Raw genomic sequence first — 22920 nt, 5'->3', positions numbered from 1 at the left:
GGTCTGGTAAGCGCCTGGGTCAATGGGTAGTTCCATTACCCCTCCAGGTTTTCCTCCATGGTGTAGTGGTTAAGAGCGGTGGTTTGGAGCGGTGGAGTCTGATCTGCAGAACCGGGTTTGATTCCCCACTCCTTCACATGAGCAGTGGAGGCTAATCTGGTGAACTGGATTTGTTTCTCCACTACATGAAGCCAGCTGGGTGACCTTGGGCTAGTCACAGTTCTCTCAGTCCCACCTACCTCACAGGGTGTCTGTTGTGGGGAGGGGAAGGGATGGTGATTGTAAGCCGGTCTGAGTCTCCCTTAAGTGGCAGAGAAAGTTGCATATAAAAACCAACTCTTCTTCTTCTTCCCAGGACGTGTGAGGGGGTTGCTTTATTCACCTCTACATCTTGTGGACAACCATTTTGGGTTTGGCTCTGCCTCCTTGGCAGCGATTTTGGGATGGCACCCTCCCTCAAAATTCCAGATGTTTCCTGCAGGCTCAAAAAGGTTGGGGACCCCTGCTCTAGTACATCATAGATACAAGTCGGAGCACTTGTTGCAACTCTGTTCCCGCACCAACGCTCACTCTTCTCTCCTGTATTCACTTACTCTTCAACAGCTTGTTCTATTTTTAAAACCAAGAAGGTGCTTGTTCTTTAGGTGCTTCTATTGTGTTTCTACACCTTATAATTAATAGTTCAAAATGAATCTCTCTGACCTGTGAAATTGCAGACTGTCTGTTGCGGTGTACCTATATGATCATATGAGTAAATCAGGGTGGATCCACACGAGTCATGACTCAGATTCAGATTTATTAAAACAGCATGAGCTAGTAAAAACACATGTGTCATTTATACAAAAGGTAAAATATTACAACAGTTCAACCAAAAAACATTCCTAATTAAAATTTGCAAGTAATTTATAATAGGCTCACTAGAGTCATGATGCATCCACCCGAAGGTTGCCAGGTCCCTCTTCGCCACCGGCGGGAGCCTAAGGAGGGCGGGGTTTGGGGAGGAGAGGGGCTTCAGTGCCATAGAGCCCCATGGCCAAAAGCGGCCATTTTTCTCCAGGTGAACTGATCTCTATCAGCTGGAGATCAGTTGAATTAGCAGGAGATCTCCTGCTACTACCTGGCAGTTGGCAACCCTAATCCACCCACCGGCTCAGATGTTTAGTTTCTAGAGGCTCTGGGCAGGGGGCTGGACCTTGAATAGGGCTGTCAACTCCAGGTTGGGAAATAACAGGAGATTTTGAGGGTGGAGCCTGAGGAGGGTGGGTTTTGGGGAGCGGAGGGACTTCAATGGGATATAATGCTGCAGAGTCCATGTTCCAAAGCAGTCATTTTCTCCAGGTGAACTGGTCCCTGTCACCTGGAGATCAGTTGGAAATAGCAGGAGATCTCCAGCTGCCATCTGGAGATTGGCAACCCTAACCTTGAAGGATGACCATGCCAGTAACTCACATGATTTTACCAAGGCATGGAAGAAAACAGGGATGGTAGGTTACTCGGAGAAAGGGCTTGGAAATAAGGGTGGCTGCTGATATAAACATGGACAGTTGGAGCGTGTGGTATGGGTATAGGTTGATCTTGACATGCCAACTGTTGTAAGCGAAGAGCTGTACAATCTCTTTGTACCAAACACACCAGTACTCCAGAAGAAGCAATAGAGCTGGTAAGGTGGATAAGTCAGTTGTATCCTTCCTCTTGTCTGTTGTGCTGCTGTGTTTTTGTTACCCAGAATGCTATTTTTAGGGACTTCCTTCTGGCTACATCCTTCTCTTCCTGCTTTTCCTCCCTCCTGGCTACCTCCTTGTCTTCCTGCTTCTTTGCCGTGAGGGCAAGATGTGCTCTAAGCATCTCTCTCCATCCTAGCTTAGATAGCTAGAAGGCCATTCTTCTTTTCCTGTCATAGTATGGAGTTCCTTAACAATAAGACGCATCCCCTTTCTGATGTGCAAACCACCTCTAAAGGAAACAGCAAATACTATTTTTCAGACAGGTAGCAGTATAGGTTTGTAGCAGCAAAATAAAACGGGCAGCAGAACTTAATTTAGCACAAGATGGCCTAGCGTCTCTATTTGGGCATATGCATTTTAGAAAGAATGACTTGACCAATCACATCTTCTTAGTTTGGTTTTTTTCCCCTCCAGCTTTTGCAGCCTAAATTGTGATCAAGAATATTTATCTTCTAAAATGGCTTCCTCCTGGCCAGTTATGGGCCACTCTTAAGGAGCTAATTTTGATAGAAGAAGAAGAGTTGTTTTTTATATGCCGACTTTCTCTACCTTGAAAGGAGAATCAAACCGGCTTGCAATCTCTTTCCCTGCCTCTCCCCACAACAGACATCTTATGAGGTAGGTGGGGCTGAAAGAGTTTGGAGAGATCTGTGACTAGCCCAAGGTCACCCAGCTGCCTTCATGTGGAGGAGCGGGGAAACCAACCCGGTTCACCAGATTAGCCTCCGCCGCTCATGTGGAGGAGTAGGGAATCAAACCCGGTTCTCCAGATTAGAGTCCACCACTCCTAACCGTGACTACACCATTGCCGTAGTCAAAGGGCAGAAATTCCTCTTCCTGACTAGACTATTATTTTTCCATTGATAGTTGTGGGTAGAAGTCTGGGCTTCTTGGTCAATGCACACGCTTGCTGCTTACTGGAGGGGAGAAGAGAAAAAAAATCTGGCATGCTTGCAAAACAGTGTAGTGCAGGGGTGTCAAACTCATTTGTTAACAAGGGCCGGATATGACATGAATGATGAATGTCACATGGTCGGTCCTTACCAGCCCAGATCAGGACTGAGGTGGCGGCGGCCGGTGAGCCCGCAACAGGATCACCATCCCAGATAGGGACTGGGGAGGGGGGTGGCTGGCTCGCAGGCCAGATAAGAGCGCTCAAAGGGCCACATCTGGCCTGCGGGCCGTATGTTTGACACCCCTAGTGAAGTGGCTTTCCTGCCTAAAGCCAGTTTTGGAAGAGTAAAATTGTAGGGTTAGGCTTCTCTTCCTTTTCCTAGTAAAGAGTAAAATTGTAGGGTTAGGCTTCTCTTCCTTTTCCTAGGTGGCTGTTTTGTTTTTCTTTTTTTAGCACATGCGGAAATGAAGCTTCGTAATCTACGAGCTGCCATTTATAGTGCGAGTTGACCTATTCTCTTGAGAGCGTGTCCGTGACGGCACACATACCATTGTTAAGTCACCATTCTCAGGGCAAAGCTCTTTGTCTTCCATTCCTCAATTGCTGATCAAATATTTGAGGATCTGGGAAGGTTTATATTACGGTTTCACTCCTCTTGTACTGCCCTCCCCATCGAGCCAATCATGTTAAATATGATCAGTGTAGTCACAGGACACTGGAGAGTGTTTGTATTTTCTTAGGCTGCAGACTCCTCAGGGCAGAGACCTGTACTTTTTTCGGTAAAGCGCTATGTGGGTTGGCACCGTCTTTTGACATGCAAAATCTTTCTGGCTCTGCAGCTGGTTTAGGCTGTTCTCTTCTCTCCCCCTCAAGAAAGGTAGAAAATTGGAATATTTTCCATGCTGTTTGTTTTTCCTTCCCGCATCTGGTTGTCTGGCAATAAATTTGGGACACATCATCAGGATTCATTTTTCTTCTTGAGTGGCTCTTCAAACACACAGTGGGTTACATTTTTAAAATTCATCCACTGCATGTTTTTGCCATGACAAATCAATCCCAGTGCAGTCCCTCAATGAAGGATTTTAAATTATACCTCTGAAATTATTAGACCATTTTGAAAAGCATTTCCTGTTTGCATCGGGGCCACAGTTTGCATGATACCCATTTGGCGTTGCCAGGGTGTTTAGTAAACTTAGAGGCAAAAAAGCTACTTACACCCTTTCCTGTTTATTTTAGTTTGCTCACAGCAAGCATTGAAAAGGTGTGTGTCTGAAGGGGTCATTAATTTACTTGTAGCAATATTGCCTCGGAGGCTCAATAGTTAGGAAGCCACCCAAGCACGAAGGGAATTTTGTTCCAGCTGCACCTTTAAGGAGACCTTTCCAACTTTCAGATCTGCTCTGTTCAGTTTCTGGTGCTTCCTTAAGTTCCAGGTATTTCCATGCCACCTTAATGGCTGTGTAGTCCCTTTGGTGATGCTTGGGGGACCTAAACATAGCTCTGATTCTTGTTTTGTGTCTTATGCGGTGTGGCAGGCCCTTCTTGAGCATGAGGGGACGCACACTGCCTCTCCAATGAATTTGGGGGACATGGATGGTTTTGAGGCATAAGCCTTCTCTTCAATTACGAGATGCTCTTAAGGTAGCAGGTATAAAAACTTTTGAGTTTGCTGCCATGATGTGCGTTTTGTATTGAGCCTGAAGAGTAGAGAGATCACTGAAGCAGGAGGTTCACTAAAACAACAAAGAAGATTTATTTATGTACAGGTTATGTGAAGAATTCTCTTTAAAACTTAGTAGTTGTCATCAAATAGACAGGCCTCACAGCTCTATTCTCTCCCAGAGGGAGAATTAAACCATTCTGCCACACTACCCATGAAATTGTCTGCACTCTTGCTGAGACATTTACCAACTTCATGGTCGCTTGACTCTTAGGTGTAGTATTATTTGCTTTCAGATACCCTTTTCCTGACTGTTTGCCAAAGGCACTCAAACCAACATAAATTATTTTTAAAATATTTCAATTATTGTTGAAATTATTAATAAACATTACATCTCCTGTTAAAATAATAGCAAGTAAAATAGTCTCATCATCAACATAAAACAGTAGTAGTGGCATTTAAAAACACTGCTTGGCAGCCTAAACAATATCAGCAATAAACTTTTAAAATAAAATGGCAATAAAATTAAAGCATGGACACTTAAATAATCAGCAGCAGCAATTTTATAACAAACCAAATGATAGACACCAAAACATAAATGAGGACACACTGGCTAAGAACTCCCCCCCCCCCATTGTGGCCCTGCCTCCTTTAACCCCTCTATTGTCGCCACTTCCGCCCCCAGCCCTCTTGTACAGAGGGAATACATTTCTCCATGGCCTGGGTGGGAAAGGGTTAACACAGTTTCTTGGGTGGTCCTAGCAGCTCCATAGCTAACAACTCTTCTGCAAGGGGGGAAAAAGGTTCCTTTTCTTGGCAAAACAAACTCACATTTGCCTTGAATAGAGGCTATTCCTGTCCCCGGGAGCAGGTGGATCACCAGTCTTAGATCCTTCTGAGCTAGAGATCTGCCAGGACCCACGAAGGGCCAGACCAAATGATTTTGCGGGCCTTAAACGGCCCCCAGGCCTGACGTTCCCCACCCCTTCTTTAGACAGTGCAAAGCATTGTGTGTTGTTCTTGGTAAACTTTAACACTTGTCTTTGGGAGATAGGCAGCATCCAGAAATGACTGAAGGAAGGGAAGCGGAAGTAGAGGGACGAGGTTAGTACAGGTGCCATTCCCGCTCATGTTCATGGCATGCCACAGAACGAAAGCTCAGCATGGAAATCTGCAAGCAATAGATTTCTCCTGGTTAAAGGGCCGGATGTGAATCATGCCATCAGCTGAAGAGGGTGGAAGCAAACCTGCAGGCTGTGTAAGGAGGAAAGAAACCCTCTGCTTTACCTCTCATACCATTTTGACTGATGGCTCTGGGAGCTATTTTTCTATTGAAGATGCAGCTATTGGAAGGGTTAATCACTGCCCTAGGAGCTGTGGCTGTGACCCAGGTCTTCTGTTCTTTTCCACAAAACAAGTTGTCTTGTTTGTGGGCTTCCTAGAGGCACCTGGTTGGCCACTGTGTGAACAAACTGCTGAAATTGATGGGCCTGGGTCCGATCCAGCATGGCTTTTCTTATGTTCGTATCCAAGCTGATAATATCTAGCCTGATTGGAAAAAGCTCTCTGGGATGTAGAAATGGAGGATGTAGGGAAGCGAGGGTTTTTCCCAAGACGTGCTGCAATCCTTTAATTGGCACTGATGGGAATTTAACCTGAGCTTTTCTGCATGCAAAATGATGGGCCCTCCCTAAATTTTACACAAATGAAGCAAGCAGCAGAGCATTCACATTCTGTCTTGACCTATGTGCAAGAATGATTTTTTTTTTTTGCATATGCCAAAAGGAATTCTGTGTCCAATGGCTAAAGGGGTTTTATTTTTTTCCCCGTTGGTGGGGAGAAAGGTAGCAACCTTGGATGTCAGCTGCATTTGCGACAGCAGGTCCAGATTTAGGGAAGCTGCAGTTTCTCAGCCCGGCTAGTTAATATGTAACTTCCCCTTGGTGTTTCCATAGCTCAGAGGTCCAAAGTTAAATGGCTGCAGGAGTGCTTTGTCATCAAATTCCGGGCATTGATATGGAGTTTCAGGGGCAGGGTTGTTGTCGATGCTTGTGAACTTTGGTGGCATAGTTTCGCTGTGTAGATGGAAGTGACAGTAGCTTGTGATCTGCAGTCGAGCTGCCGCATTATGTGGCTTGGGTACAAGAGAAGTGCTTACTTGGGGCTAAGCGTGGTGTTTAAAGAGTTCCCCACAGCCACCCGGGAGCCGTGGGGATGGCCTTGAAGAGATAAAGGAGAACCCAGACTGGCTCGGGACTCCACTGTGGGGGCAGGAAGGGCTCCTGCCTCCCCCAGCTGTTTTCCCCATCTGGAAACAGCTGGAGGAGGCAGGTAGGGCTGCCAACCTCCAGGTGGTGGCTGGAGGTCTCCTGGAATTACAACTGATCTCCAAGCCACAGAGATCAGTTCCCCTGGAGAAAATGGCTGCTGTGGAAGGTGGCATTATACCCCACTGAAGTCCCTCCCCTCCCCAAACCCCACCCTCCTCAGGCTTCACACCTGAAGTATCCAGGTATTTCCCAACCCAGAGCTGGCATCCCTAGCTGGAGCCTTCTTCTCACCCACCCTCACCGTGGTGTGGCAGGCCGTTCGGGCTCTCTTTTGTTTTTTAAAAGCCATTCCCTGCAACTGCTGTGCGGGGGTTGGCATACAAGCTTCTCCAGTTCTACTTTCTCACCCTAACCACTATACCTAACTGCCACTCCTGCCTCGCTTTACTGTCCAAATTAGGGTGTTCATCAGCTTGAAGTGGCAAATGATAGATTAACTGAGCGTGTGCTCAGTTTTTCTTTTTCTTGCAATACTTTGGTTTTCCCCTTTTCTCAGAGAGCTAAAACTATGGGTAGTGGTACAGGCCATGCTAGAGGACATATGGTTTATTGTGATTGTTTCTGGAAGCTGCTCTGAGCCCTGTGGTGCCAGGGAGAGAGGGATATAAGTTTAATAATAATAATTCCAGTGATACCAAATGATCCTTCTACCCACTGTCTTCCACCAGCCAGTGAAGCCTTTAGTTTTGTTTGGCATATCCCCAGGAACTCTTATTGGCCCTCCTCCATGGTTGGGTGTTTGTATATCTATATGCTTTTTATTGAATTGTGTAAATATTTCATATATGCCTTGTTTGAAATGTGTTGATGTTTATTGCCACCCTGTTTGGGTGGAAAGATAGCGTAGAAATGTTTTTAATAAATAAAATAAATATCAGAGAAGGGGAACAAGGTTTGTGTCCAGTAGCACCTTAAAGGCCAACATGATTTCTAGGGTATAAGCTTTCAAGAGTCAGAGCTCCCTTCGTCAGGCTCTCGAAAGCTTATAACCTGGGAATCTTGTTGGCCCATTTGAGGTGCTGCTGGTCTCAAATCTTGCTCTTCTACAGCAGACCAACATGGCTGCTTTCTGCAACCAGAGAAGGAGATTCCTCGGTAGCCTAGAGGCTCCTTTATCCTAGTAAAAATGAGGCATTTCTGAGAATAGGGACTCCATTGTCTGTTTTTTGAAGCACTCTCTTTAAAAACTGGATTCTCGGGATTTGTGTTACCTGTAAACCAGGATCGTGATAATACTTAGCATTATGCACTGATTACAAAAGAACACCATCACAACAATCCTTATAACAGTCTTGTAAGGCAAGCCAATATCATCCCTAAATTGCAAGCAGAGGCTGACAAATCGTCGCTTCCCTAAGAAGACCAAGCAAGTTTGTAGCAGAGGTGAGATTGGAATCATGATTTTCCTCATTCATATTTCAGTAGGGTTCCCAACTTTGGGTTGGGAAATTCCTGGAAATTTGGGGGTGGAGCCTGGGAGGGTGGGGTTTGGGGAGGGGAGCAACCTCAGTCGGGGGTAATGCCTTAGTCCACCCTCCAAAGCAGCCCTTTTCTCCAGGAGAACTGATCTCCATAGCCCGCAGATCAGTTGTAATTCCAGGGGATCTCCAGGCCCTACCTGGAGGCTGGCAACCCTGTTCAGTCGCTTAACCAATATTCCACCAATCGCATTTCTTGAACAAGGATGGACATGTTTGTTTAGGATGTAAACCCCACGCACGCCCCTGCCAAACAATACGAAGATGGCGGCCTGTTAATGGTATGCATTTTTTGTTTTTGCTGGCTTTCCAGAGGCAGCACACAAGCAAATGCAAAAAAATTAGGAGTTAGCCTGCAGCGGTTGGTGTGTGGTGGGAAGCCCCCGCTAGCAGCTGTTCAACAAAGCCAGTTGAAGCCATCTTCCGGTGGTGAGGTCACTCTATGAATCCCTGGCTTGAAGAGTGAAAAAAAAACATTTTTTTTCTTGCCCATAAGAGGAAGTAACTTGCAAATAGTGTGGATGTGGGGAGGGAGGGGGGGTGGAACTTAGTTTCGCTGGCTGGTTTCTTCTTCCGCTCCTGAAGTGAGCATTGGGTGTGTGGGAGGGAGGTGCGGCCAGAACTTGGCAGTATAGGGAGTTCTACCAGGTGGGTCAAAGTTAAACGCTCCCTTCCCTTCCCCCTTTCTGCTTCCACACCTTCCGTGCTAAGAGCGCTCTCGTTCTCAGTAGCATCACTGATAATAACCTGATGGCACAAAACCAGACAGGTGGTCTGAGGCTGCTGCTGGTGGTGCGCACATTCCAAAAGGTATAGCTTAGCATTCCCCCAGTGTTGCAGGGGGATCCTCAGATCCTGTGATGCATAGGGTTGCCAACTTCCAGGTACTAGCTGGAGATCTCCTGCTATTACAACTGATCTCCAGCCGATTGAAATCAGTTCACCTGGAGAAAATGGCCGCTTTGGCAATTGGTCTCTATGGTGCTGAAGTCCCTCCCCTCCTCAAATCCCGCCCTCCTCAGGATGTGCCCCAAAAATCTCCCACCAGTGGCAAAGAGGGACCTGGAAACCCTAGCGATGCAGTGACTTTTAGGGTGGCCGCATGACTGGTCCCGCTCTCCACTCTTATCGATTAACTATAGATGCAAATGCACGCTTCCATACGTTTTCTGATTCTTGCACCCTCCCCCTTTCTGATTTCACTCACCTGTGCAGTTACTAAGCGTTGAGTCACAGTTTTTACTTGAAGGCTCTTCCTGGTTTCTCGAAACCTTGCACAATGTTCAGGTAAAATTGGTTAGTCCTAGTAAAAGATACATGGAATTCCTTCCTGGTGTTGAATAAAGGAACGTGAAAATGTGTGCATGGGGTGGGGGGCAGCACTGACTATTTCTCTTTCATGTCTGTGGTACAGTTCTGCTTGCCCCCACCCCAATGCAAAATAGGCACCTACCAATCATTTGCATGGCAAAGAGGTTTTTGGTGTACTGAGCGTAAAGTAACCTTGTGGGATCAGACCAAGGATTATCTTCGTCTAGTATTCTTTTTCCAACAGTGACCAGCCAGATGCTTCTGGGATGATTACAAACAGGTTACGTAATGGTCATGTCAATAGAGATATGTCTGGTTATCTATAGAAGGGTTCTTTTGGAACCTCATCCTATGGTTTGAGGTAGTGGGATGTTTGCCTAGCCAAACACTTGCTTGACCATCCCTATGGGGAGTGAGCGATTCCCACTTGTGGGTAGCTAAAATGCACAGTTGGGCACTAGTCCTATTACTCAGGTGTCTCTATTTGCTTTTCCCAGTTCTGCTTGTTCTTCTTCACCCCACAGACATGCGCAGAAACACATGAAGCAAACAAATCTTGATTGGCTGCTGTTGATGTGGCTTATGCAAGTTCTGAATCCAACACTGCTTACAATAGGGAACAACAGGGGTTATCATGTATCTGGTGCTTCCAGTGTCTAAAATTCATGCACATCATCACAGTGATCTTTACAACATCCTGGTAAGGTAGGCCAGCGCTAGCGCCATTATGCAGATGACATAGGTTTGCCAGTCTCCAGTCCTTGAGACAGGTTACTATGCCGTCCGTTTGGAGTGACTGGCACTGGATTCTCTACTACATTGGCGTGTATTTTGCGCTAGTTTATGATTTTGAGTGGAAGACCACAGCCAGGACCGAAGAAACCTGAGTGAAAAGGGACTTTTACCGGAACCCCTTCTCTTCGTTAGTTGGTCCCACTATGATTTTTTTCTACGTGCTTCTACTTCCAATTCAGGGTGTTTAGATAGCACTGGAACTTATTGGATCACTATTTGTATGCTTATGGACTTTGTCAATGTCAATTGCAGTTTGCAAAGTTGTTTGCCATAATTTGTGTATGCTTGTGTGTTACTTGTTGTGACTTTACATAATAGCAATTGTTTTTTCTAAGAGCACTTACGTTGCATGTTTATGATACTATCAATATGCACAATCGTGGTTTAGTTATATATTTATTGTTATAAGCAATGTTTGAACAATTTCCATTTAGTCATTAGTGCTACTTTTTTGTACAGCCTCCAGGCGGTGTCCGGAGATCTCCCAGAATTACAGCTGATCTCCAGACGACAGGGATCAAGTCCCCTGGAGGAAATGGCTGCTTTGGAGAGTGTGTCTAGGGCATTATATATACCCTGCTGAGGTCCCTCTTCTCTCCATACCCCAACCTCCCCAAGGCCCCACCACCAAATCTCCAGTAATTTACCAACCTGGAGTTGGGATCTGAACAGACGGGAGGCTGCCAGGTAATGGCTTGGCCCAGTGGTTCCAGAGGGGCAGCCACATTAGGTTATTGTAGCAGAATAAAACAGAAGTCCAGCAGCCCCTTAGACTTAACATGTTGCTGCTTGAGCTTTCTTGAATCAGAGCTCGCTTCCTCTGATGGCACCGTGAGTTTGTGATGGATGTGAGATCTCAGCCAGCAGCCTCCTGAATCTCGGCTTGCTCTTAGCCTTGCTCTGGGGCTACTGAGAAAGGGTGCTACGGGGGAAGACAGCACAATCCTGCTCATATGCTGTTTGGGTTGGTACTGTGTGTTGTGAGGGAAGCCTGTGTGAGGGGGGCCCTTGGCAGCTTTGACCAGTTCCCATGTGTGTGGGTGTAGTCATGGGTGCTTGTGGTGCAAGCCAGTATCCAAATGGTGCTAATCCATAAAATGGTAGGCAGCCTCCTAGGTGAAACAGGTTGCACGAGCAACCTGCTTAGTGGCTATCTTTTTGTTCCTAGGTGGAGGGCGTGTAAAACTTTTTCAAAGAACTGTCAAGTAATTGTGTGTGTGTGTTAAGTGCCGTCAAGTTGCTTCTGACTCATGGTGACCCTATGAATCCATGTCCTGCAAAATGTCCTCTCGTTAACAGCCTTGCTCAGGTCTTGCAAACTGAGGGCCTTGACTTCCTTGATTGAGTCAACCCATCTCATGTTGGCTTCCTCTTTTCCTGCTGCCTTCCCCTTTCCCTAGCATTCTGGTCTTTTCCAGAGATTCTTGTCTTCTCATAATGTGACCAAAATACGATAGCCTCAGTTTAGTCATTTTAGCTTCTAGGGAGAGTTCAGGCTTGATTTGTAGTAATTACTGATGATTAGTGGAACCCAGCTTCAGGGTTATTGTAGAGAATGGAAAGTGTTGTTTTAGGAATTAGTTATGGGTGAGGTTGGTGGTTTTTAAAATGTCTGTAGTAGTTTGGATATTTGTTAAAATGTTTATCTTTGACTACATTTCATATTTGTATTTTAAAATTGCTTCTGGGGCCAAAACGTTAAAAGAGCCAACTTTTCTAAAGCGTCCCTTGGCAGTTCTCCTGATTTACAGGCATTCCTTTCAGAAACGTCTTTTCGGGATCCTGATCTGTATGAGATCTGCAGGACCCTAAATTGCTAGTTGCTGTTTTCAAGCACTAAAGGGCGACTCCTTCTCTGTCACTTGTCTGCAAAGTGAGGTCTCTTGAAAGCCTTTTCTCTCTCTCTCTCCACAGGGTCCGTGATATCAGGCCAAAACGAAGAGGTGGTCTCAGTTCCTGAGAATCAGGGTAAGTTCTGAGAACAAAACTGTACTTAACATACGAAGGTGCCTTATACCTTCTATCCCACTGCTGTCTACCCTGACAGACAGCAGCTTTCGAGGGTCTTGGGAACAGAGGGGTTTTTCCTAGCCCTTCTGCCTGGAGGTCATTTCTGGAGAGGCCAAGGATAGAAATACCATCTGGCGGTTTTCCGGGCACTTACCCTTATCTCATACTGTGCCCCACCCATGGCCTCTGCTTCCATCCATACCATTGGAGGCTATTATCAGGCTTTAAAAAAACATGTCATTGCAAGACTGCTATAGCATTATAATATTATACCGATCTGTTGTCACGATCTGCTGGCCCCTCTAAATTCCCAGCTTTCATTCTGAAAAGTCTGTAGCCACTTCTAATGCTGGATGTATAATATCTCCAAAAGAATACAAGAGTCTTCCTTTTTGCAAAGAAGATGAAAGCTAGAACTCAGTGGCTCTAGCAAGTTGTGGCAATAGATCGGTATAGCATTATGATGCTATAGCGAGCACGCAATTACTGACTCTTTTTTAAAAGCCTGGAAATAGGCCCCTGGTGGCATGATGAGGGGAAATGGTGGTGTGAGGGCTTGAGGGAAGGAGGAAAAGTGGTGCTGATGGGAGCAGGACCTCTGCTAATGCTGGATGGGACAGCGCAGCCACCTGATCACGTGCCCGGGCCGGTCTTCCCAAAAAGATCAGAGAGAAGCAGATTTCTGAAAGGGAGCACTAAGGACAGGAAAGCAGGGTTAGAGCGTGATTACACCACAACATTGTGTGGATGTTCCAAAAAAAAAGAAAGGGAAACACTGTGATTTGATAGCTGAAGCAGAGAAATAAACCTGTGTATGGAAGCAGTCTATGACTCCGCTGAGATGGAGGGGTGAGCGGTCCCTGTTCAATCTTGGTCTTTGAGAACCTCCACGTCTACACTGGGAAGAACATAAGAACGGCCATGCTGGATCAGACCAAGGCCCATCAAGTCCAGCAGTCTGTTCACACAGTGGCCAACCAGGTGCCTCCAGGAAGCCCACAAACAAAGACGACTGCAGAGGCATTATCCCGCCTGTGTTCCACAGTACCCAATATATTAGGTCTGATCCTGGTCTGTCCTCTTTGCCCCAGAAGTAAAGAAGCACAGGTTAGCTAGGCATGTTCCAGGTGTGTGCCTTGTTCCAGTGGCACGAACTGGGTCCTTCTGGCCCCGGAGAGCCATAAAACATTGGCAACATCTTGGAAGTTGGAAGACACCCCAGATCTAGAAAAGTGGCAACAAAAAATAGACGAATATGTTGTGATGGCCAGACTGACTAGTTTGATGAAAGAAAAGACGACTGAAGAATTTCAGCGGAAATGGAAAGGATACTTTGATTATGTTAAACAAAAAAGATAGATGGTTAGAAGTATATATTGGTTAAGATGTAGATTAGGCTTTGATAATGTAGATTTTGGAAACGTAAGATGAAACAGACTCCCCAAAGGAGTATAAACTGTGTGAATGTATGTGTATTTGTATGTTTGTTAAAATCTTAATAAAAATATTTGGGGGGAAAAACACATTCCCTTTCCTGCCATCCTGGCCCCCAGAGTTTTGTTTGTGGGATGGATGCAGCTGGCTCTCCCTGATCCCTTTTCCTTCAACAGGAAATGCTCTTTGAAGCCAAAGTGGGGGGAGGCAGTTGAGCCGCACTTCCCCTTCCTGCTTCAATAGTCTTTGGAGCTTTGCTCGCTATTATTCTCGGACGTTGTGGCTTTTCGCCTCTAAATTTTTTTTTAACCCTTTGCGAGCGATAGCGTAGCATTCAAGGAAGGGAATAAGGAAAACAGTCTGACGCCGTTGCTACCACATCTAATTATCAGAACAACAACAGCGACAAAAACCCTCTGTGTGGGTATAACGTAATCACGATCTAGAGATCGTGTCAGGATTTGTGTTAGCGGTTATTCCAAAAAGGAAGCAGGAGGCGTCTCATGCTCGTTTCCTGCTGTTCCAGTATTTTTGTTACAACCAGTCAATCGGTGAAACAGCCGGGGCTGGTTTAAGGTTTGGAGGAGTCCTCAGCAAGATGTTACGTTCATGCCGCCCCACTTGTTGTGGGGCCTTTCTTAGGGGGAGGGTGCCCGGCTCTAGGAGAGATGGGAAGGGGGATGGCTATTCCCAACTGAGTGTGTCTCACTCTGACACCTCAGGATAGCCACTGCTGCTTGTCCTCTTTGAGGAAGCAGGTAAGGCTGAGAAGGGGACCAGGTGCGATAGCTCCTACCTGGGGCATTCTGATGGCTGTTTGTGTGGGCTGTCAAGTCACAGCTAACTCATGATGACCCCTAGGGCAGGGGTGTCGAACTCATTTGTTACAAGGGCCGGATATGACATAAATGTCACTTGGTCGGGCCGGGCCATGCCTCGCCAGCCGAGATCGAGAGTGGGGGAGGATGGCTGCCTCGGCTGGCTCACGGGCCGGATAAGAGCTCTCAAGGGGCCAGATCCGGCCTGCAGGCCCTAGACACACCCCTGCCATAGGGTTTTCAAAGCAAGAGCTATTCGGAGGTGGTTGGCCATTGCCTGCCTCTGCGTGGGGCTGGGAGTGACTGTCCCGAGGTCACCCAGCATGCTTCATGTGGAGGAGTGGGGAACTGAACCCAGTTCTCCAGTTTAGAGTCCGCTGCTCTTAACTTCTACACCACGTCGGCTAGGACCTCCCAAAAAACAAAAAAAGGGGGAAGAAACCCAACCTTAAAAACCCCAAAAGCTGGGTACCCAAGGTTGGGTGGAGGAGGTAAAATGAAATAATAGAAAAATATTTTTATTTTATCAGGGTTAAAAACATTAAAATTGATAAAACAAGGCACAGTGGCAACTCATAAGGTTGACTTAAACCACACACCATACGAGTTTCGGCCTACAGGCCTTCATCAATAGTCAAATAGAAACCCATATAATGCACACTCAAGTAATATACAAATGTGTCTCCATATATAGATCAATAACTTTATACAAGCCCAGGCATGCGTATAGGATGTCTGAAATAATAAAAGATGTTGGCAAATTAGTTTCAATTCAATATAACCCAATTGTATGATTCTTAATAGAGATGTTTAGGATTACTTACATAATAAATTTCAAATTAGAAATCCCTCCAAGTAGGTATGTAGATCATACATTTGTACATTTAATATAAAAATGGTCCTAGATTAATTAATATTCAAGTATATATGCCAACCTATCATTTGACTTTGTTTTATAGTGTAGAACAACTTACAGGTATTCGACCTAGAGGGATTTTTAATTTGAAATTTATTATGTAAGTGGGGGGGGCAACATGCTGGGGGACAGGGTTAAATTCTTGCCCCGGTATTATTTCCTCAGTTGAAAATGTTTCATCCCAGGTACTGCTTTAAACCCCAGAAAGAAAGGGGACCATATTTTGCTGGTTGTTTTTCTTTCCTTGGCTTAAAAGAGCCGGGGGGTGGGGGTTATCTTTAAGCAGTAAAACGATGTGTGGGGGATTAACTACAAAGTTCTCAAAGACCTTCTAGTATCAGCAATGGACCCTACAGGATCCAACACAGCTCTTCATGGATACCAGTGTGGTTTCCCCCTAACCCGTTCAGTGAGCCTTGCAACCCTGGAAAATCTCTAAAAATAATCAAGGCCATTGTTTGTTTAATAAACTTGATGTAAACTCTTTGCCCGTGCTTGTCCCAATAAGTTACAGCTTCGAAACACCTTGACCTGTCTCCTCCTTCGTTTCCAACAGGCTGCCTTGTGCTTCGGGACTTTGATGGAGTTATCATTCCGCAATAATTTCTGCAGGGCTTCATGGCAAATTTTAATATTTTTTCCAATAGTTTCTGCAGTGCGGCACCCTAATGCCATGTTGTCCTCATTCTTCTTTCACTTTTTACCATTCTAGCCGTAAACCTACCGTGTAGAGCTACAACTGGACAGGGTACACCAACACGCCAGGAGTGGAAATTCCAGGGTTCCGGTAGCACAGAGTTTGTGTACTATCTGGGCAAGCTGACAGGTACGTGGCTGCCTTGGTGGGTGGAGGAAAACTCAGCTTTCTAAAATGGGAGGATTTTCCGAACTGCTCCTTGCTTCGGACTAGAACCTCGGTACCCAGAATGGTGCCCAGCCCTGTCTTTCCCACTTGTTTCTCCCCTGATGTCTCTCTTCTCCGAAGCCAACTGCCATTCCTAGCTTTTTTCTTTCCCATTGAACATAAGAACATAAGAAAAGCCATGCTAGATCAGACCAAGCTCCATCAAGTCCAGCAGTCTGTTCACACAGTGGCCAACCAGGGGCCTCTAGGAAGCCCACAAACAAGACGACTGCAGCAGCAGCAGCATTGTTCTGCCTGTGTTCCACAGCACCTGAAATAATAGGCATTCCCCTCTGATCCTGGAGAGAATAGGTATGCCTCATGATGACTAGTATCCATTTTGACTAGTAGCCATGAATAGCCCTCTCCTCCATGAACATGTCCACTCCCCTCTTAAAGCCTTCCAAGTGGGCAGCCATCACCACATCCTGGGGCAGGGAGTTCCACTATTTAACTATGTGTTGTGTGAAGAAATACATCCTTTTATCTGTTTTGAAGCAGGAGATGTTTAAGAAGACTCCAGGAGGCTTCACCTGCCAGGAACATTCATTTGGAAATAGCTTCCTTCCTCATCAGAGGATGCCTGGCTGGCTTTTGAGACAGTACTTGGAATTCCAAAAGTGCCTGCCCATAGGCTTAATAAGTTTGGGGAGCCCTGTCTTGGAAGATGCATCTTCTCTACCTGGAAACTTTTCCCTCTGTTCCCTGATACAGGATGATCAGTGGTGATTCTCTTGGCATGCACAGATGCCTTCATACCGCTTATAAATTGTGGAGTTAGGCAGCAGTGAGCCCCGGCTGAGCCCATGTTTGTAGATGCTCTAACAGAAGATCTTCTTTTTCTGCAGATAACTACAAGGACCGTGCTATATTTTATCCCAACGAGCTTCATCTCAAGTTGGTCACCCGCAAAGATTCGGGGAAATACACCTGCCAGGTTGTTGGCTCCGCTGGGCTTCGTGAGACTATCGTGGACCTTGTTGTCCAAGGTAGGTGTTAAAGGAATGCAGGACTCTGCTGCTGGCCCTTGTGGGAGCAGCTCTGTTGTGTCTGTCGGTCCCCCAGCATTTCTTGTCTCCGGGAATAATGTGCACTGTGAATCAACTGTCCTTCAACACGTCATGGATAAAAATGGAGATGGGCTCGTAATTCCCTGAGTTTCATTCCAAGGGGCGCTTCTCAGCCTGCGTACCTCCCCCACTATTTCATATTGCTGAAAGCTGTTGTCCGCTGCATTAATATACTATGTAACTGCCACTACCTTAACAGCTGCAGTGATTTTAGGAAAGAGATCCTGGGAAAACAGAATGTAATTGTGGCATTTATTTATTTACTTACTTCATTTATACCAGTGGTTCCCAACCTTTTTCTGGCCATGCCCCACCTAAGCATCTCTAAAATCCTGATCCCCCCCCCCCGTGACACTGTCACCAGCTGACCGCCGTGTACATTCTGATTTTAATTTTTAAAATGTGTATGTCACAATATATATTTATATATTGCATATGAGGCCCCTAGAACCGTAAGAAATGTGAGAAATTCACTGTTAATAACTCATTCTCAAATTGCCCCCCTTAAAAATCAAATTGCCCCCCTGTGGGGCGTGAGCCCCACTTTGGGTACCACTGATTTATACCCTGCCTTTCTCCCCAAGGGGCTTCTAAAGCAGTTTACATCATGGTGTAGAGGTTAAGAGTGGCGGGCTCTAATCAGGTGAACCAGGTTGGTTTCCCCACTCCTCCACATGAAGCCTGCTGTGTTACCTCACAAGGTGTCTGTTTTGGGGAGAGGAAGGGAAGGCGATTGTAAGCTGCTTTGAGACTCCTTAATGGTAGAGAAAAAGTGGAGTATAAAAACCAGCTGTACCACTTCTTCTCCATTTTATCCTTTACCCTGTGAGATAGGCCAGGTTGAAGAAGAAGAAGAGTTGGTTTTTATATGCCGACTTTCTCTACCACTTAAGGGAGATTCAAACCGGCTTACAATCACCTTCCCCTCCCCACAACAGACACCCTGTGAGGTAGGTGGGGCTGAGAGAGCTCGAAGAGAGCTGTGACTAGCCCAAGGTCGCCCAGTTGGCTTCACGAGGAGGAGTGGGGAAACAAATCCAGTTCACCAGATTAGTCTCCGCCGCTCATATGGAGGAGTGGGGGAATCAAACCCGGTTCTCCAGATCAGAGTCCACCTCTCACCACTACACCATGCTGGCTCTCAGTCAGTGTGACTGGCCCAAGGTCCCCCAGCAAGCTTCCCTGGCGGAGTGGGGATTGGGACCTGGGTCTCCCAGATCTTAGTCCAACAATCGAACCACTACAGCATGCTGGCTCTCACTCCACGCTGGGATGATCAGAATATATCTCCAGCGAACAGAACAAAAAAATAAGGCTTCACCAGTGGGTCGGAGAAGACTATAAGCAGCAAGGTGCAAGACTGGGAATTTATTTAGCCCTTACACGTTTTGCAGTTTGCATTGTCAGGCTGACTGTGTGATACCTGGTTATAAAACAGAGCCCGCTTTAACCTGCTCTTTCAATTATTCAAGGTGGGAACTGAGAAATTTCTGTAGAAGAGCCCCTGACGAAGCAAATTGCTAAATGTGTTGGGAACTAGAAGAGCTAAATACATCCTCAACCTTGCGAATTGCTCCTTTTTGTCTTCTCCAGACAAATCTCAGCAGCTGCAGGCTGTGCGATTCACGGTGCATTAGTGCTCGTGTGCAGACACTAGCACGCAGGTGTGGTAAAGGCGAGATGCATCTCTTTTTCCACTCTGAGATTTTGTTGTCTCAAGACTCAGGGTGGGAAGGAGCTGAGCTCTCAAGAATGGCCGTGCTGCAAGCCCCTGTTAGTGGAGCTATAACAAGGCAACTCCTGAAAGGCAAGGGCACCGATTGCTCAGGGGTGGGACTAGGAAGCCATGACACCTTTTTGACAGATAGGGGCAGTCGGAGCATGCGTTTGAAAGTTGCCCTCAGTTCACCTCAGTTTGGAGAAGCGTTCCTTTGGTACCCCAGTTTCTGTAACGGCATCTCTTGCCCTTCCAGTTCCACCCTCCAAGCCTAAGGCTGTAGCGCCCTCCTCGGTCACCATCGGCAACAAAGCAGTCCTGACTTGCGTGGAGACGGATGGTTCCCCGCAGCCCACCTTCAAGTGGTACAAGAATGACATCGTCATGCCCGAGGACCCCAAAACCAACACCCTCTTCAAGAATTCCTCCTACACGCTTGACCCCAAGACGGGGGTTCTGGTACGCTCTTGAGCATGAGCCTCCCATTGGAGGGCAAAGGAGGGGTCTGTGTTTGGTAGTCAGAAAGCAGGATCCTACAACGGGGGGGGGGGGAAGTAATGCTGTAGGATATGCCTAACTCAGCACATTCAAATGGTTGCAGTTTTGTTAAAAGCCATATACGTAGTTGTCCGGTCCATCAAGCTCACTGTTGCCTGATTGCAGCGATTGTCCGGAGCCTTGGACAGAAAGAGGTCTCCCCCAACATCTGCAACCTGAGAGAGGTTCTCATGCTCGTAGTAGTGGTGGGGCATAGTGGGAGAAAAGGCAGGCAATAAAGATCCATCTGGGGAGTGAGGAAAAGAGGGGTGGCCCTCTGGTATACAATGTACTGTGTGTGGCACGGAATATTAAATGGTTTTTTTTTCCTGTTTGCACTCCTTAGCCAGCGTGGTATAGTGGTTAAGAGCGATGGTTTGGAGCGGTGGACTCTGATCTGGAGAACCGGGTTTGATTCCCCACTCCTCCGTATGAGCGGCCGGCGCTAATCTGGTGAACTGGATTTGTTTCTCCACTCCTCCACATGAAGCCTGCTGGGTGACCTTGGGCTAGTCACAGCTCTCCTAGAGCTCTCTCGGCCCCACGTACCTCACAGGGTGTCTGGTGTGGGGAGGGGAAGGGAAGGTGATTGTAAGCCGTTTTGAGTCTCCCTTAAGTGGTAGAGAAAGTCGGCATATAAAAACCAACTCTTCTTCTTCCGTCACCTGTGCAGCATGGAAATGTGGATTCGGGATCTTAGCTGTTCATGTCTTGGATCTTTGTAGGGATATCCCTCAGGATCCAAATCTTGATCCCTCAGAAATCACAAGCTGCTTTCAGTTCTTGAGATGTGCTCACAAAAGGAGAAAACTTGACAGTCAGTTGTGTGTTCTGTGACAGAATGAGGGGGGAAAAAACTTTCAAACCATTCCAGAGACTGAATGGGTACATCGTCTGGTTCCCTTTTGCATATCTTTCCTTTTGGGTATGTGAGATCTCTCCCAGTTCTTGGGAATCGACTTACTTTTCTCCCCTTCTGTCAGACATTTGAACCAGCGACGGACTTTGATGCCGGTGACTACTCTTGCGAGGCTGATAACAAAGTCGGGGTTCCCCAGAAATCAGAAGCTGTCCGCTTGGAGCCCAGTAAGTATGTCCCAGCTGGGGCCACCAACCTCAAGGTTGCCTACGTCAAGCTGCCTAGGTTTCTAAAATTGCCCAAAATACCCATTGAAAGAGAGATGTTCTACACTCCTCTTGACTGTTTTAAGGCTATAGATTTCCCAACAGCCCCAGGCAGGTCACTCCAGTTGTTTAGGAGTCACCACCACGAAGGCTGTGTCTCCACACTTACAGAGAAGCCAACTGACCTCCATGCTTACATTTCCCTGGAGGAAATGGCACCTTCAGAAGGTGGACTCCGTGGCGTGATATCCCTGCTGAGCTCTCTCCCCAGGCACTGTCCCAAATCTCCAGGAATTTCCCAAGCTGGAGTTAGCAGCCCAGCATCTGGCCTTGCTTAGAGCCAACTGAGACCAAGAAGGAGGTCTTGAGGGCCAATTATGCAGTTGGCCTGGAGCAAGGACCAGAAGATGTGGGAAGACACATTTCATGAGAGCCAGATGCTGGCTTGTGGAGGACCTCTGTTTGGGAAGGGAACCTAGAGGGCTGGTTCTCACATCACGCTGCTTGACATCCCACGAGCAAACCTCAGGTTCACATGCTGTGACTGTCCCTCCCCGTCTTTCTCGTTTTGTGGCAAACTGTAGTTCTCTTTTGCCTGTGGCTTGCAAGGGTTTCCCATTCTGGTTTGGAGGGCAGCCAAAACTATTCTTTACCACTTTGGATATAAGAGCAAGCTTTATGATTCGCAAGTAAAAGAGGGGAGCGTTCAAGCCGGCGGCTCACTCACAGAAAGGAGCAGGCTGCAGTGCAGGGAGGGGACCTAGAATGAAATGTACCTCTTCAGATTACAGGAATTGCTCGCTGCAGTAGAAAAATAGCCTATCAAGCTGGGGCAGAATATGTATTTCTGCTAATATTTAAAGCAAGGGTTTTAAATAATGTTTTAGTATTGAAAAGCTGACAGGAAGAAAGTAAATTCCTTTGAATTGGTGTTGTTGGAGGAGAGTGTTATGGATACCGTGGACTCCCAAAAAGACAAATAAGTGGGTTCTAGATCAAATAAAGCCTGAACTGACCCTAGAAGCTAAAATGACTCAACTGAGGCTGTCGTACTTTGGTCACATTATGAGAAGACAAGACTCACTGGAAAGGACAATAATGCTAGGAAAAGTAGAAGGCAGCAGTAAAAGAGGAAGACCCAATATGAGATGGATTGACTCTATAAAAGAAGTTGTGGCCCTCAGCTTGCAAGCCCTGAGAAAGGCTGTTAATGATAGGGATGCTTTGGAGGACATTGATTCATAGGGTTGCCATGAGTGGGAAGCAACTTGACAGCACTTAAGACACACATTGAAAAGCATGGGTAGAAATCTCCTCTGCCACAAAAATCACTAGGTCTTCGGCATTCTTCTGTTCCCTCAGCTTTGTATCTACAAGATGGGAATAATAGTGGACTTACCTGGCAGGGTGGATGTTGGAACGACTGCAGGGTTGCATGGGAATGCTCTAAAGTGCTATAGAGATGGGTGGCATTCGTCGTTAAAAATGCTTCATGTACATTAAATTAAAAGGCTCAAGCTGGGGGAGAGGGTGGGCTGCCTAAGGCTACCCAATGAGTTGGTGGTGGAGGCAAGGTCCGAACTAGGAACTTTCTTACGGTATGGAGTGCACAGGGTGGGGAGGTGTCCGTAGGGTCAAAGGGGCAGTCTTACTGCTTTGCTAGAGTGCGGAGGCTCTCGCAATATGCAGGGCTCCCATTGAGAAGTGCCCCCTGTATCTTCCTTTCTCTGCAGCTGAGGTCAACGTCGGTGGCATCGTGGCAGCCGTGGTGGTGCTTCTTATCGTCTTTGGGCTAGTAGGCTTCGGCATCTGGTTCGCCTACAGCCGGGGGTACTTCAGTAGTAAGTAGTGGAGTGGCCACTTCTGTTTTGAAGTTAGGGGTTGTGTGGCTTCCTCCTCCAGGGCTACTGGGGAAGGACTTCTGGGGGAAACATCTGGGTTTGCTCACTTGAACGTTACATTTTTTAAAAAAAATTCTGTGCTTCCTCCAAGTTGGATCCCACAGATGCATTTTGCTAACGGCCGTGCCTTCCCCTCGGCACTGTTGCTAGTAAAAGGCATCTGTGGGTGCCGGTCCATGGTACACCTCACCAATCTTTCGTATGCCTAATTTAAAAATTAAGCCAACTTTCCCTGGAAGCTCTAAGCTCTAACCAAGAAGCCATAAACAGAGCTGCTGATGTTTCTAAAATTGCC

At 46.6% G+C, this 22920-nt stretch overlaps 1 protein-coding gene across 1 annotated transcript in view; it reads left to right on the top strand.

Annotated features, from left to right (window-relative positions):
- Positions 1–22920, top strand: part of F11R (F11 receptor) — a 41765-nt gene that overhangs the window by 15901 nt on the left and 2944 nt on the right. The window contains exons 2-7 of the mRNA XM_056853448.1: positions 12108–12161; positions 16084–16197; positions 17124–17264; positions 19319–19521; positions 20583–20685; positions 22458–22565. Coding sequence (XP_056709426.1) covers positions 12108–12161; positions 16084–16197; positions 17124–17264; positions 19319–19521; positions 20583–20685; positions 22458–22565 — 723 coding nt within the window. The remainder of the gene's footprint in view (positions 1–12107; positions 12162–16083; positions 16198–17123; positions 17265–19318; positions 19522–20582; positions 20686–22457; positions 22566–22920) is intronic.

Source organism: Euleptes europaea, chromosome 7, assembly GCF_029931775.1.
Source record: "Euleptes europaea isolate rEulEur1 chromosome 7, rEulEur1.hap1, whole genome shotgun sequence".
Taxonomy (NCBI): domain Eukaryota; kingdom Metazoa; phylum Chordata; class Lepidosauria; order Squamata; family Sphaerodactylidae; genus Euleptes; species Euleptes europaea.
The sequence above is the reverse complement of the archived record's forward strand: the minus strand, read 5'-3'. Positions and strand labels throughout refer to the sequence as shown.